At 35.3% G+C, this 13,924-nt stretch overlaps 1 protein-coding gene across 5 annotated transcripts in view; it reads left to right on the forward strand.

Annotated features, from left to right (window-relative positions):
- Positions 1 to 13,924, forward strand: part of ZNF608 (zinc finger protein 608) — a 63,500-nt gene that overhangs the window by 11,281 nt on the left and 38,295 nt on the right. For all 5 annotated transcript variants that reach the window (XM_072416024.1, XM_072416026.1, XM_072416023.1 and 2 more), the window contains exon 3: positions 13,232 to 13,484. In XM_072416024.1, coding sequence (XP_072272125.1) covers positions 13,232 to 13,484 — 253 coding nt within the window. The remainder of the gene's footprint in view (positions 1 to 13,231; positions 13,485 to 13,924) is intronic.

Below are 13,924 nucleotides of genomic sequence, written 5' to 3' on the forward strand. Positions count from 1 at the left end.
CATTTTGAGTTTTGTATAAAGAATGTAGTTATATGTAAAAAAAATGTATGTTCTAAAGTCTGCAAAAGTGATGGTTTTCTGTTGTGAGTCCTGGGGGGTAAAATTTGGTATTTTAGAGTCTCATCTTTTTGTTGCTACCTTCATTATTTGTGACAGTAGGTGGTAAAAATCTACTCAAAAGGGACACAAATGGCAATAAAAATATTTTAGTGTAGAAGGGTTAGAACCTATAAACAAGATTTTTTTTGGAGTAAAGGGAAATCAACTTAAAGGAGACAAAAGGCAGCACTTAAAACTTAACAGGGGTTCTAACTCATTGATTCTATCCAAAACAGAAAAATAGTTTGGCTGGGTTTGCGTTTAGATTTAGATTCTTGGCTAAACATTACTTCCTAGCTCTCAAAACATTTTAGTCATCTAAGCAGGATAATTCTGGCAATAGACCTGCTCCTAATAATATCTGTTGAAAGCTTTATTGATGCGAGTATTTACTGTGAGTTCTGTTAATTGTTATATTGTTACAAAGAAAACAATAATAATACTTAACTTCTTATGCATTAGACAGGCTTATGTAAAATAAAAATGCTTTTACACTATCAAAATTGTGATTGATCTAAAGTGTTCTATTAGTTTTGGGGAAAAAGTTTGTTTGCTCGGTTCACCCATACAATCTGGAGATGTGGGCTTTTATATCACTTATTTCCCTACTCAAAATCTGAGAGTACTTGTGAAATTCTAGCAGCCTTTATATTTGTTTTTGGCTGCTCAGCGAAGTGCATGGTTTTGTCATTATGTGATCATTGAGGAAACCAAGACATTCCAGTGTGGGCTTGTAGATCCAGCTTTTTATGCAGAAATTCTTACCTCCAGCAGAGTTATTTACAGTCCTGTGTTGTGAGTGATTTAGAGAAAAAGGCTGATAACACCTTAGTTCTCACTTAGCAGCCATTGTAATTGGAATGGAATGTTTTACATTTGAATGTGGAATCATTATTCTATTCAGGTACAAGTACTTATGCTACACTTTGAATCCAGTAACATAGTGAGATGGGCTTGTCCGTTGCACTGAAACTAGATTTAACACCTAAAAATGAAGTAGTCTGCTAACTGATTTTAAATAAACTCATCAGTGTTAAATATAAATTGATCTCTATGATGATGAGAATATAAAGGTTTGTTCTCAAAATTACCTTGGCTATGGCTGTATGGTAGAGGTTTTTTTCTAATTAACATGCTTGTCACAGAAACTAAAAGTGAAGGTATGTTACACCAGTGAGAATTCAGACACCAGTAAAAACACACAGATGTTTGGCTTCTGTTCCATGTCTGGAGTAAACTAAATTGCAAAGGTCCACTATTTCTGTTCACAATTTCATCACTCCACTGTAGGTAGTCTCACACGTCAAATCTGGACATTTTATATACCACAAAAATAGTTTGCTAGAAAACAATACATATTTTACTTACTGTATTTCATTGCATTTTCAAGGCCAGTTGGGGAAAAATGACATCTAATTTAGTTATATAACATATGGATGGGTGGTAACCAATGTTTGTGTATGTGGCTATTGTGGAGTTTCAGTGGTAAGATGGTTGACACACTTTTGGAAAAGGCAGTGAAATTTAGTTATAATAGATAATGCAGTAGCTGTCATCAAGTTTTCCAGGTCATGATTAGCATTAGAATGGCCACATGTGTGGCTGGCCTAATTTGGTTTCCTGTGAACATGAGAGGTAATAATGTTTCAAAGCCTTAAACCTTGATGGTGTTTTAAACCTAACTCTTTAATGTAAAACCTTTCAGTTGGTAGATACTTCCTGGCCAAATGGAATACACGTCAAAAATAAATTAAATATACATAAGCAGAGAAACAATGGTCGATGGAGGAAGAGCCCTTTACTGAACACATTGAAACCGGCTTTAATGAATATCATACAGTATATAAATTCTGCACATTTTAACCTTTCATAATGCTCTCCAGGTCTCTCTCAGAAGAATACCCTTTCAACTATCAAATAGCTCCTGATCAAAGAAAATCATTTCAAAATCCTTTGAAAGCAATTTCTCTTTAAACCTAAACTTAGAATACAGATGTAATATTTACACTCTCAGTAAAGGATAGGCTTGCATTAGAATATCAGTCTTTGAAAACAGAATTTCCTCTAAATAATATGACATTAGCTTAGATTGTTAATATTTCAGTGAATTGAAGGAAGGAATTAAGTGTACAGGAACTGTAAGCTCTTGCATGTCTGCAATCACTTTTTATAGGGCAAATTATAAACACATAAAAAAGAGTTAACTAAGTGGTGTGTCCTATGGCCTGTTGAATTTAGCAACCCTTAGTCTCATTTTACAAAATATCCAGCCAGACCAAATTATTTTTGGATTTCCTTTTTACCTCTCTGGCTGACTAATTTTGGACGGCTGAAGTTAAAAAGCAATAATGATGTTTGAATTGGAAAGGTTTGGTCTTTTGGTTCTCATTCTTCATACAGAGCTGTTTGTGTGTGGTTCACCGCACTACATGGATAATGCTATCAAATCTGGGCTTTATTATAGGCTTATAACTGCAGCATAGCAGCACTTTTCTTGTTGTTGTGTGTTCTGCCTGGGATTCGTTTCCGTGCCATTGCGATCAGTGATGTAAATAAAATAAGCATTTAAAGCTGTTGCTGCTTTGCAAGAGATACACGTTTTTGGCCATAGTAGATTTTTATTATAGAATATTCTCAGTTATATTTTTACTAGGGTATGCTTCTCAGGTTCTAGCTTTGCCTAAGTAAATATGTAAAAATCTGTATTACATTTATTAGGAGGGTGTGCGGGAGGGCATTTGTATGAACTGCTGTGCATACTGTATGTGTGTGTAATGTATATATGCATGCAGTACATATATAAACATATTTTAAGGAGTATAGTCATTCATTCAGGATCTGGTCTCTATCATTTTTCTAACATCCAAATTTTAACATTTTAAAGTATGTTGTAATTATGGTAAAGACCAGGTAATGAACTCTTGAAAGTATTTTATTACATTTCATGGTGATACTTTCCTCATGTTAAAAGTAGAAATTGTGTTTTTTTATTCCTTAGAAAAAGTCACACATTTCATTTTTTACTTTATTTTTTTGTTTGGGGTGGCTGTATAATTTTTTTTTTAGGTTTAAATTATGATATACAGGTCAATATTCTAAAAATCTGTGTTTTACATCCCATATTCTCTATACATGGTCATAGTTGTTAACAATAATGAAACAGGATGAGAAACCTGTATGTCATTATCAAAATGTTCAGCTGTACAAATCTTTGAAAATAAACACTTCTGGCACTCAGAAGTGCTCATGATGAACCTCCAAGCTTTCTCTACACTACCAGATTGGTATCAATCAATGTTTAAATATGCAAACCACTTCAAAAATATATCTTCTGTCATGTTTGCCAAGATTGAGATCTCCCCATTCAGCAAGTAAAGCGTTTGTTTCCCATTGGACCACTACCCCAGTATATTGGCTATAGATACACCTCACTTCCAAGAAAGCCTTTAATTTTGAAATTGAAAGGTTCACTGTTTTGAAATACTTCACCCCCCAAAGTAAATTTGCTAATAAATTCCACAAGAATACATTCCAGCCCATTGTAGTGATGTATTTTTGTAGGCTCTAGGGGCCATCCATCCCAGAAGGCAGTGAGGCATGATGATGATTTCCCAATGATTCTAATATCCATTGTCAACGGTTATTCTATTGCTCAGTCCCCCGTAGACATCAATATTGTTTACACAAATAATCAATATAATTCATAAGTAACATGATTATGGAAAAAAAATAACTTCCATTAGATTTTTTTTCTTTTTTTCTCTGTCTTGTACTATGTTTGCATAGTATTGTGTTACCATTCTTTTTGCTTATCATGAGGGACAGAGTCTTTACTTGAGCCCTGCTCTCTTTTTTCCATAAGATACAAGACATTGTTTCCAGGTCATATGCTGTTATTGCTCAGATGTGACTGACAGAACTGCATGCATTACAGTAAAGCATATTCATTTTCATCTAGTACCCGTTTATTGCCTTAAGCACTGTAAATCTGTCAGCTCTTCACAATACTTTCACCTCTTTCTTCATTTGCTCCAGCTCCTAGTTTGACAACAATCCCCCGAGGCAGAAACCTAATCTGCTTCCAATTAGTTTCAAATGTGACTGAAATTTCCACATTCTAACTGCTGTTATTTTTATGGTGCTCAAAAAAAAACCTTTGCAATATTTGTTTTATTTAGTTTGGAGACTACAGTGTTAAAGTCACTAGCTGCGTTGAAGTGACTTCCGTGGCCTTCATCCTTTCTGTTATATTTGTTTTTCAAATGGTGACAAGAATTTCAATGACTATGCTGACAAAGCCTTCCTATCACTAACTTGATTAAACTGTATCATCAATGCATAATTCAAGTACAGATCACTGTGTAGCATGCATAAATCTAAAGGATTCTTAGCAGATAGGAGCAAGTATCATTTTGATTTATTGCTTTGATAGTCTGCCAGAGCTGAATATTATGGGCATATACAGTCAAGGAACATAATCTTTGGAGTGCATGCTTCACATGTCCGACCTTTAGAGACGGTGACCTAACTGGTACTAGCAGAGTGTCAGCCTAATTTATATTGAAGTAAGTGTAATGCTAAACTATTTAAATTCATATTGAAGAGAAAAAGTTTTTGTTTTTTTATTAGTACCCTACTGGTATATACAGTACGCTTCATCAGGCAGGTAATTGCAGTTTTAGAGCACCTTAAATTGCATTGTGTGCTCCATGGGGACAAAGGTATTCAAAAATATTTCCTGTGTGACGTAATTGAGATATCAGTAAATGTGACACCTTGATGTGGTCTTGCTCTGGCTACATTTACCAACATCTTTATTTTTTCTTCACAACCCATTGCCATTGGTTGCCCAACAAATTGTTATCAATAGGTCTGCATGGAAATGGGCCAAATTATGAACTAATATGAATTATGGCTATAGCCGACTATTGGTTCCAAATGAAGACTTGCAGTATAGCCTATGTTTTTTGAGCCAACAGCCAATTTTTATTTCAGCACCTAAGATAGGTTAGGAACCAGAGTCTTCAAGCTCTAAAAGTTATGTACATATTTCTGTTGTTTGGGTAAATATCCCCAGAGGGAACACAGCTGGATAAGGAGGTAAACAGCAGTGTGGTCTTAAGGTGCGTACACACTTCCAATTTTTATCGTTCCAATCGAACGACGAACGATCGATTGGGCAAAAAATAGTTCGTAAAAAAGTAACCAACGACGCCGACGAACGAGGAAACTCGTTGGAAACGAACGACCGGCCAACGATAATAATTGGAAGTGTGTACGTAGCTTTAGAAGCAATTGTAATCTATCCAAGGTCAAATACTTGAGGTTAAACAGAATTTTTACTGCTGCTAAACACATTGTGTAAAGGAGGCTTTAAAATTATCTCTGGAATGGAACTTCAGTTATACTTTTTTTTTTTTTTTTTTTAATTAATAATTTTAATTCCCAGTGCTTTAAAACCTAAACTATGTTTTGCTAACTGTGGCTATTCTCTGCAAAGGAAAAACAATTCTACCTGTTTCAACAGTTGCTTGCACATTTCGTTTTACTATGCATGTATATAACACTATATGTTAATGAAGTGGGGCACAAAGCTTATTTGGAATAGGATTCCTCAAAAATAGATTATGAAAAAAAGTTTTACAGAAATGGCAAAATATAGTCTAAATAGGAATTGCAAAAATTGGCTAAGCTAAGGAAGAATAATACTGGTAAATATAGTTTTTCTTTTTTCATTACAAGGTTGTGTACTTTGCAAAAAGATGGCTGGGATATGGTTACTGTAAAATGATATTCCCTTGTTCAGCATGTCAAAAGTCTTTGCATGTTTAATTAATAGTTTTGTGATTTTATCCATTAGAGTATTTATGGCTAACTGTCACACTTTGAGGTCAGTATTCTTCATTTACGCAATGCTAACACTCTGGTCAATACTGTAGAACAGTGAAATAGGAGATGGTGTCTTGCTGGCAAGAGATTCCCAGAGGTCTGAGAATTCTCAGCACTTCTCACTTCTTTGACACTTCGTGTCTGTCTGTTCCTCATGAATTCACCCTTACCTGATAAATCTAACAGATTTACTTAAGGTCACATCTAACAGCTATTTATGCAGGCTGACTGCTGAGTGTAGCACTCCTGTGCAAATGTCACTGCAATGTGTTTATTGTGGTTATCTCACGTCAGGTAGGTTTTATCCTTCTAAATACATAAAATCTAGAGATAACGCAGGTTATCAGCCTTGGATGAAAGTGTCGGGTCCTTCATAATACCTCACTATAAATGTTCTTAAAATGTATTACCTGCTACCTAAAAGATGTGATAAAGATCATCAGTTCAAAAGCACCAGAAAATGTTATATTTAATGCTAAGGAAAAATATTAGGCACTGCTTGTAATATGGTCACACTGTATTTTTGTTGGAATTAAAAATATTTTTGTGAAAAGAACTAATAACTTAGCTTCATCTTAAACTATTTTATTTATTTTATACAAATTTTAACTACAATTGGCATTAGATTGGTCATTTTTGCTTTAATGATAGCTATATTGGCAACATTTGTATAGTGCTTTTCCCCCAAAGGACTCACAATTGGCCACCATGTTATAACAAAAATTCAAAAAACACAAAATATATCATATGATTCCTAGGAGGTGATCCTAAAAATGTTACAATGCTTTATGCAGATGGTCTGTTTTTGAGAATGATATGCTTTTAACAAAGGGCAACAACAATCCAAAATATGTTTAGTTTTGGTTATTGATGATCATTTGGATAAAGTCAGCTGTTTATATCAAATAAATTTGGTAAATCTTCTCCTAATTGAAAAATGTATTAACTTGTATTTATATAATGTCAACATTATGTAGTGCTTTACAAAGTCCATAGTCATGTCACTAGCTGTCCCTCAGAGGGGCTCACAATCTAATGTCCCTACCATAGTCATATGTCATTAACACAGTCTAAAGCCAATTTTGGGGGGTAGCTGATTGACCTAACTGCTTGGTTTTGGAATGTGGGAGGAAAACGAAGCTCCTGGGGAGACATGTATGTTAAGCCTGTAAGCACTGACACTTTTTGGGCATCAAGTGACAACTCAGAAAACTTTGACTGATTGATTTGTTTTTCCCAAGACAAGATGCTAGTAGAGTAGTGTGGCTGCCTATTCCATAGTATGTACAGGAATACTTACCCAAGCCATGTACTCACATTTATAGCTTCTCCACCAGGTACAGGTGCCTGAAATTACTTTGATTGTTTTCTGACAGCTGTCTCTGAGTTTATTTGCAAGCAGGATGTGCAGTAGCTTTACACCTAAAAAAAAAAACACCTAATTTTTTGGCTATCCTTCAATGTTTGTGGTGGGTACACATGCAAAGTTGTATTTAGGTAAGGTGTAAACTTATACTTTTCTATGTGGTTGGTGAGGTGCATCAAGAGTACATTTGTGCAGATTTAGTGTCTTATAAATATTCTGCATGGTATATGTGTCATTCAAAATTGGTTGGCATTGGTTGTCTGGTTGGCGTCATCCCACCTCTACAGTTAGGTTACCTAATGTCTTTTGGCCAGTAATGAAATGTAATGGACTTTTTTCAATTTAAGTAGATTTTGCCTATTTTGCTATTTGCTATAATTGACAGAGTGACTCCAGGCACTTCAAAAGAGCAAGTACATTTTTTTACATTATTAATTCTGCAAGCAGAAGCCACAGTGCTTCTCAGAAGCATTAAATGCTTTTGTTGACGGCTTACAGTTTTATAAACTCAGAATGAGCTTATTGCCTTTTAACCATCATGAGTACTAAATAATAGAAAAACCTATGAGCCTTTGGATTGGAGAGCTGCCAACTACCTCCAAGAAGAGGAGAAAGAAAAGAACTGAATAGTTTAATTGTAGAGCAAATCATTTGTTTACAGATTAAGACCTAGTTGGTAGCCAACTGCTGCAGACAAAGGCGTTAAGAATAAAGCTCTGAGGTACAGGAAATGAATGTCTGGCTATAGATTTTGTCACTGTTGTAGTTTTGCTCCCTCCTTGCACTAGAGAGACACGTTAATGAAATGTGAGGACACTACTTCTAAGCTTTCTGTGTCTCCTAAAATAACAAAGATGTTGGGGGCAGGGAAATGTGTTGATTTGTTTATGCTGTCTGCCTGGAACCAGATAAGCTGGCCTACTCCCAGCAACTGCACTTCACTTTTTTTGGCAGGGTGGCTTGCCGCTTTTGTTTCACTGTCTGAATTACAACAAAAAAGTGAGAAAAAGGAATGCCTTTGAATTTGAAAAAACACAATAGCCTCTCAATGTACAGAAACCATGTGTGTCCAGAAAGGCATGGCTAAAGTTAACCAAGCCAAGTTATGGTATTTTGTTTTGCTTAGTTTGGTATTTATTTTAGCTTTGAATGTTTAATGGATTAGCATGCATATTACCCACACAGTATAACATAAAGTGACCTGTTCATACTGTTCTTCTATGTATTCTTTCCCAGCTAAAGAACTTTTTTGTATTGCCTAATGTTCCCAGAGACACCATAACTGATAACTTTGTGTTTAAAGGGACCTCCCAACAGTGTTTTGAAAACCTGCCCAGGTTCCTCTGGCTTTCCTCTGGGAAACAGCCCTGACAGTGTGTACCAGCAACTCTTATAATCTCCAAAGTCCCTTCTCCAATCACATAAATTAGGACTTCAGAACAATCCTTTTCCAGGACTGTCTGGACAATACTGCTATATAAAAGGGAGCCATATATACATATTCACAGTGATCAATATATCTGCATTTTGTAGAAATGTTTATTAATTCCACTGATGATTTAATGTGCTTGCTTCTCTGTTCATCATTTAAGCTACTAGGTGTTCTAGCATCCTTTAGCCAACATAATGTTGTAACACCATTCTGACAGTACACACTTAAAGAATAGGAATGTGCACTAACATTTAAAGGGAACAAAAAAAGCAAGCAGAAGTTGTTCAGTGGTGGTGGTTGGGGGTTGTTGGCACAATAAAGCATTCAGGTTCAGGCAATGTTCCTTAACTGCCCAACTGCTATCTCTTTTTGTACCACTGAAAGCCCATAGCTTTGTACGACACTTTATTTTATTTTGATTTTTTTTTCAATATAACTTAAGATTATTTTACTGCTTGATCTATTTAATGTGGAGAAACAAGGTGCACAAGTACTTTACAAGGTGGTTTAAACTTTGGGTCCTGGCTCCTGGGCAAGAATTGGGTCCTGCTCTTTACAGATAGACACCTTGTCATTCTATTATCATTATGTTGGAAAACCTGAATATTATTTAATATTAACTGTAGCTCCCCTTATGTAAATTCTTACATGAATAGTATTGTATATCTACTATGCTCCTTCCAGTACATTTACTTTGACTAGGGAATGATCCTGTTTCAGACCTTCTGGTTTAGGACATGCTTTAGGAGTAGAGGTAGTGACAACCCGAGACACAAATTTACATGGTGGTTCATTTCAAAGTTAACAGGGTTGCTGATTTATGTAGCCAGTTTGCATACAAATGATGAGTAAAGAAGATCTTTAAAGCAGCTGGACTCATTATGCTCAGTCAGTATTGTGTATCTTGGTTTTGTGGCCAAGTGTGCAAACCTTTTTATATTTTTCCCCCTGCCTGTAAAAGCTGTTTCAGCAGTATTGGCAGATTCCCACTAAACAAGCCATGCCAGTCCTTTTCTGGACCCACTGTAGCTGAAAACAGGAAAGAATGCCTTGGTTCAGCGGCTGGAATGTAATGGCAAGTCATCAGCTCATCCCTCCTCTTATTAATATTCTGTATGATGCAAGCTTGTAAAACAGAGGATTGGATGCTAATCTCCCAGATCTCAAGGGCTTTTGGCAGTCGCCCATAATTGATGTGTTCACGTAGCTGTATTCTGACTACTCATAATTAGACAGCAGTGTTATCCTACAGCTAAATCAGTGTTGCTTATAAATCATACTTGATAAACTGTAGTTGTATGCATTTTACTGTGTATCTTTTTCTTTTAATACATGAAAGAATATAAACATATATGAAGAGAAGAATAATTGCCAAGGCAGTTCATAATGCCTTCACCTTGGATCACTTCCATTTTTATCCTCTTCTGGAAACCAGCATGATTTGTTCTACGTTTTTCTTCTAGCAGCTTGTAAAATAAAATAAATTAGCATATCCCTTGACAAATATGTGGCTTAGAAACAGTTTGTTCCACATGCCTTTTTAAACCATAATTCTTTCATTGGCTTGTAATGTTTCTGCCATTTAATTACCTGATCTTTCATGTTTTTTGATGTGTGTTTTTATATTTTAGCATTTTATTGTTTTTCTTTTTCTAGCATAGCAATAGTTGAGTGTGAACCTTTGCTGAATAAAGCATCAAACAAAAAAGCACACATTACTTTTTGTATTTTTAGGACTTATTTTTAGGACTTGGTGTATATGTATAGCTAAAATATATATATATATTTTTTTATGGAGCAGGGAAGGGTTAAAATTTGTATTGGGTTTTATTTTGGGGTCCATGTCCTCCTGAGGAGAATTCCCTTTCTGTATTAGACACACAACATGAAGTGATATGAACCCTCCTTAGACAGATGTCCCCATTGGAAGCTTTTCCCTTGTCGTGACAACTCTGAAATAGTGGTCACCAGGAATAATAGAGTGGTGAATTTACTAGTGGGAAAACATAGTAAATTTACATACAGTCTACAAATGTTTTTCCAAGGTTACGTATACAATTCCTTCTGCATTTAGACTTTAATAACCTAGAATAAAGTTGTTTGGTTACCCATATACATTTAATGGTTACTGAAAAATGCAACCAGTAAACACATTTGTCATAAACATGTACCAACAATAAGTTTGGCTTTTTATTAGTAAACCTCAAGAAAACTGTTAAAGTGCTGCCATCTTACCTTTCTCTCAAGCCCCCATCAAAGTGAAGAAGTGTTTTTGCAGGACCTCTACCATGAGACCCAGCTACACAGGCCTAAAGTAAAACAATTTTTTTTGGTCGTCCTATAATGCAAATGGTCATTGAGTGAAGCAAAGACCATGACTTTCAGTTAGCTTTTAATATGTTCTAATAGGATACATGATTAGCCCCACTTTAATCTAAATACAGGTACACTGTAAAGGTGCGTACACACTTCCAATTTTTATCGTTCCAATTGAACGACGAACGATCGATTGGGCAAAAAATCGTTCGTAAAAAAGTAACCAACGACGCCGACGAACGAGGAAAGTCGCTGGAAACGAACGACCGGACCGACGGATCGGATTGGACGACGATCGTTGAACATCGTTCGTGTGTACGGTCGTTCGTTGATCGTCCATGGTCAGAGCATGCGTAATGAACGAACGTCCGTCCACTTTCCTGTCGTGCACATAGTTCCTCTATCGCTGAAACGATCGTATCTATTGTGTGTACAATATCTACGAACGATCGTGTCGTTAACTCTATGTGCAGGATCGGTGCTATACGATCGTTCGTATATATCGTGCATGAACGTTCGTCGTTCGTTTTCCAACGATAATAATTGGAAGTGTGTACGTAGCTTTAGAATGTAGCACTTCATGAATAAGGCTATGTACACAAGTGCAATAATTGTCTTCGAAAGGATCTTTCATGATCCTGTTGTCCTAAACTTAGGCAGTACATTGAGAAATCTTTATCACATTCAATGTATTTTAATTGTGTTCTAATATTGTTGAAGCAGCATTAAACTCCAGGGAAGCAGTTGTCAATTTATCCTCACAGTGGGGGAAACTCTTTTCTTTATCACTCTGTCAATGGCAGTCATATTAATTCCCTCAATCAATCATTTTACAAATAAGTTCTAGCAATTACCAATGGAGATGTCATTTTTAGTAAGAGAAATATCCCCATTTAAGATCTCACACTGTTGGCAACCGCCACCACATTTCTGGCCTACTTAATTGCCTGGGTTTAACATCTAGTGGTATATAAAAGACTAATGCACCTAAAACCTTGCCAACAATATAAATAAATAGGTTAAGCAGAGATTGTACTAACCACATTTATTTTCCTATTCTTATGTCCACTATCTTATTGCTTAAATATGAATAAGCAATCTAAATAACATGAGCCCATGTAATCTGACAGATCAGGTCCAAGCGCACCCTTTTTCTTTACTCTACTCAAGGCCCTGGGAGGACATTTGTGATGAGAGGGGTGGTTGTTACTCAACCATGCCAATATATAGCAATAGATAAGGTTATTTTAGGCAATTCCACGGCAAAATGTGCTAAAAACCATAACCTAGAATTTTACAGAACTATATCGAGGAAAGTGTGATCATTAAATTGGCTCTAAAGCATAATAATTAGATCCTTTAGGATGGTTCATACCCAACTATATATTTGGGTATGAACCCAAAGGCTTTACATTGATGACTGAATACATCAAAACACTTTTTTCTTGTAAAATATCTGTCCATTGGAATGCCCAGTGGTGGTTCAGGATTTGCAGGAAGGGTGGAGCATAAGATTGAATCTGGAATTTAGCTAGGTTGGATAACGATCATTATGACTTTTAAATAATTTGCTTTTGTTTTCATGATGCATATCATCATATATTTTTTTCCCTCATCATTTATTTTTATATGTAGCATTTATTAATCGGATGAGGGTTTACAAATTTTATATGCATCATTAAACTTTTGTGCACCACACTAGTTCATCACGTCTGTCAATTCAATGCATGTTTAAAATTCTGTACATAGAATAAAGGATTTTTGTTTATTTCTTATAATATTTGAATATAAAAAGCATTGTATTCTTTTACTATTTGCCAGATGATAAAGCACTAACAAGGAACCTTGAATGTGTTAGTATATATATATATATATATATATATATATATATATTTTAAAAGTGTTTTGCCCTAGTCATAAAATCTTTTCTTTGAGCATGGCAGCTGAGATTGAAATGTTATTTGATTGCAATAGGTAAAACATCCTGTTTTTCTATCAAACGTTTAACTCGTCAAATCAAGTGTAAACCTCAATGAACTAATTTATCTGCTCACCAAGCTTGGGTATTTATATTGTATTAGCTTTACAATAAAAATTTTATACTGAAAAAATATATTTTATTTTGTCAGGTTGATCCCCTGTTTACAGTGCCTGCCCCTCCACCTCCAGTTTCCAGCAGCATCTCACCTCAGATTCTGCCATCTTACTTTTCACCATCTTCAACCATTGCTGCACCAGTGGAGCAGCTCTTAGTACGGACTCGATCGGTTGGTGTAAATACATGTGATGTAGGAATAGTAACAGAACCTGACTGCCTTGGGCCTTGTGAACCGGGAACCAGTGTCAACTTGGAAGGGATTGTCTGGCATGAAACTGAAGAAGGTATGTGTTTTAATTATCTCCCATGATTGCAAAAAGTTAATACATTATTTAATTTTTTTTCTACAATAACATTTAAAATTTTCCTGATGGTTTTATTTGCTCTGCCTTTCAAATCTGTTGAAAGTCTGTTTTATAAATTACATTTTATCTATGTGCATTAAGGCAATAATTTTACATTTTGTAAAACCAGAAAATATTTTAAATATTTATTTTCGTTCTTCAATTGATGATGTTTTTTTTAATCAACAGCTGGCTTTTTGTATGTCTGGATAGCAGTGCATTAATGGTGTAGATATTTCATATGTTGTGATGGTAAAGAAATGGTGATAAACTGGAATTTAGAACTGAAAGGATTAGAAGTCTTTTTTTCTGTGTTGAGCATTATTTTATTTGCTTTTTTGTTTGATATTTAATCTTGTAATATTAGAACACCTATGTAT

This window comes from Pyxicephalus adspersus, chromosome 6, assembly GCF_032062135.1.
Source record: "Pyxicephalus adspersus chromosome 6, UCB_Pads_2.0, whole genome shotgun sequence".
NCBI classification, from domain to species: domain Eukaryota; kingdom Metazoa; phylum Chordata; class Amphibia; order Anura; family Pyxicephalidae; genus Pyxicephalus; species Pyxicephalus adspersus.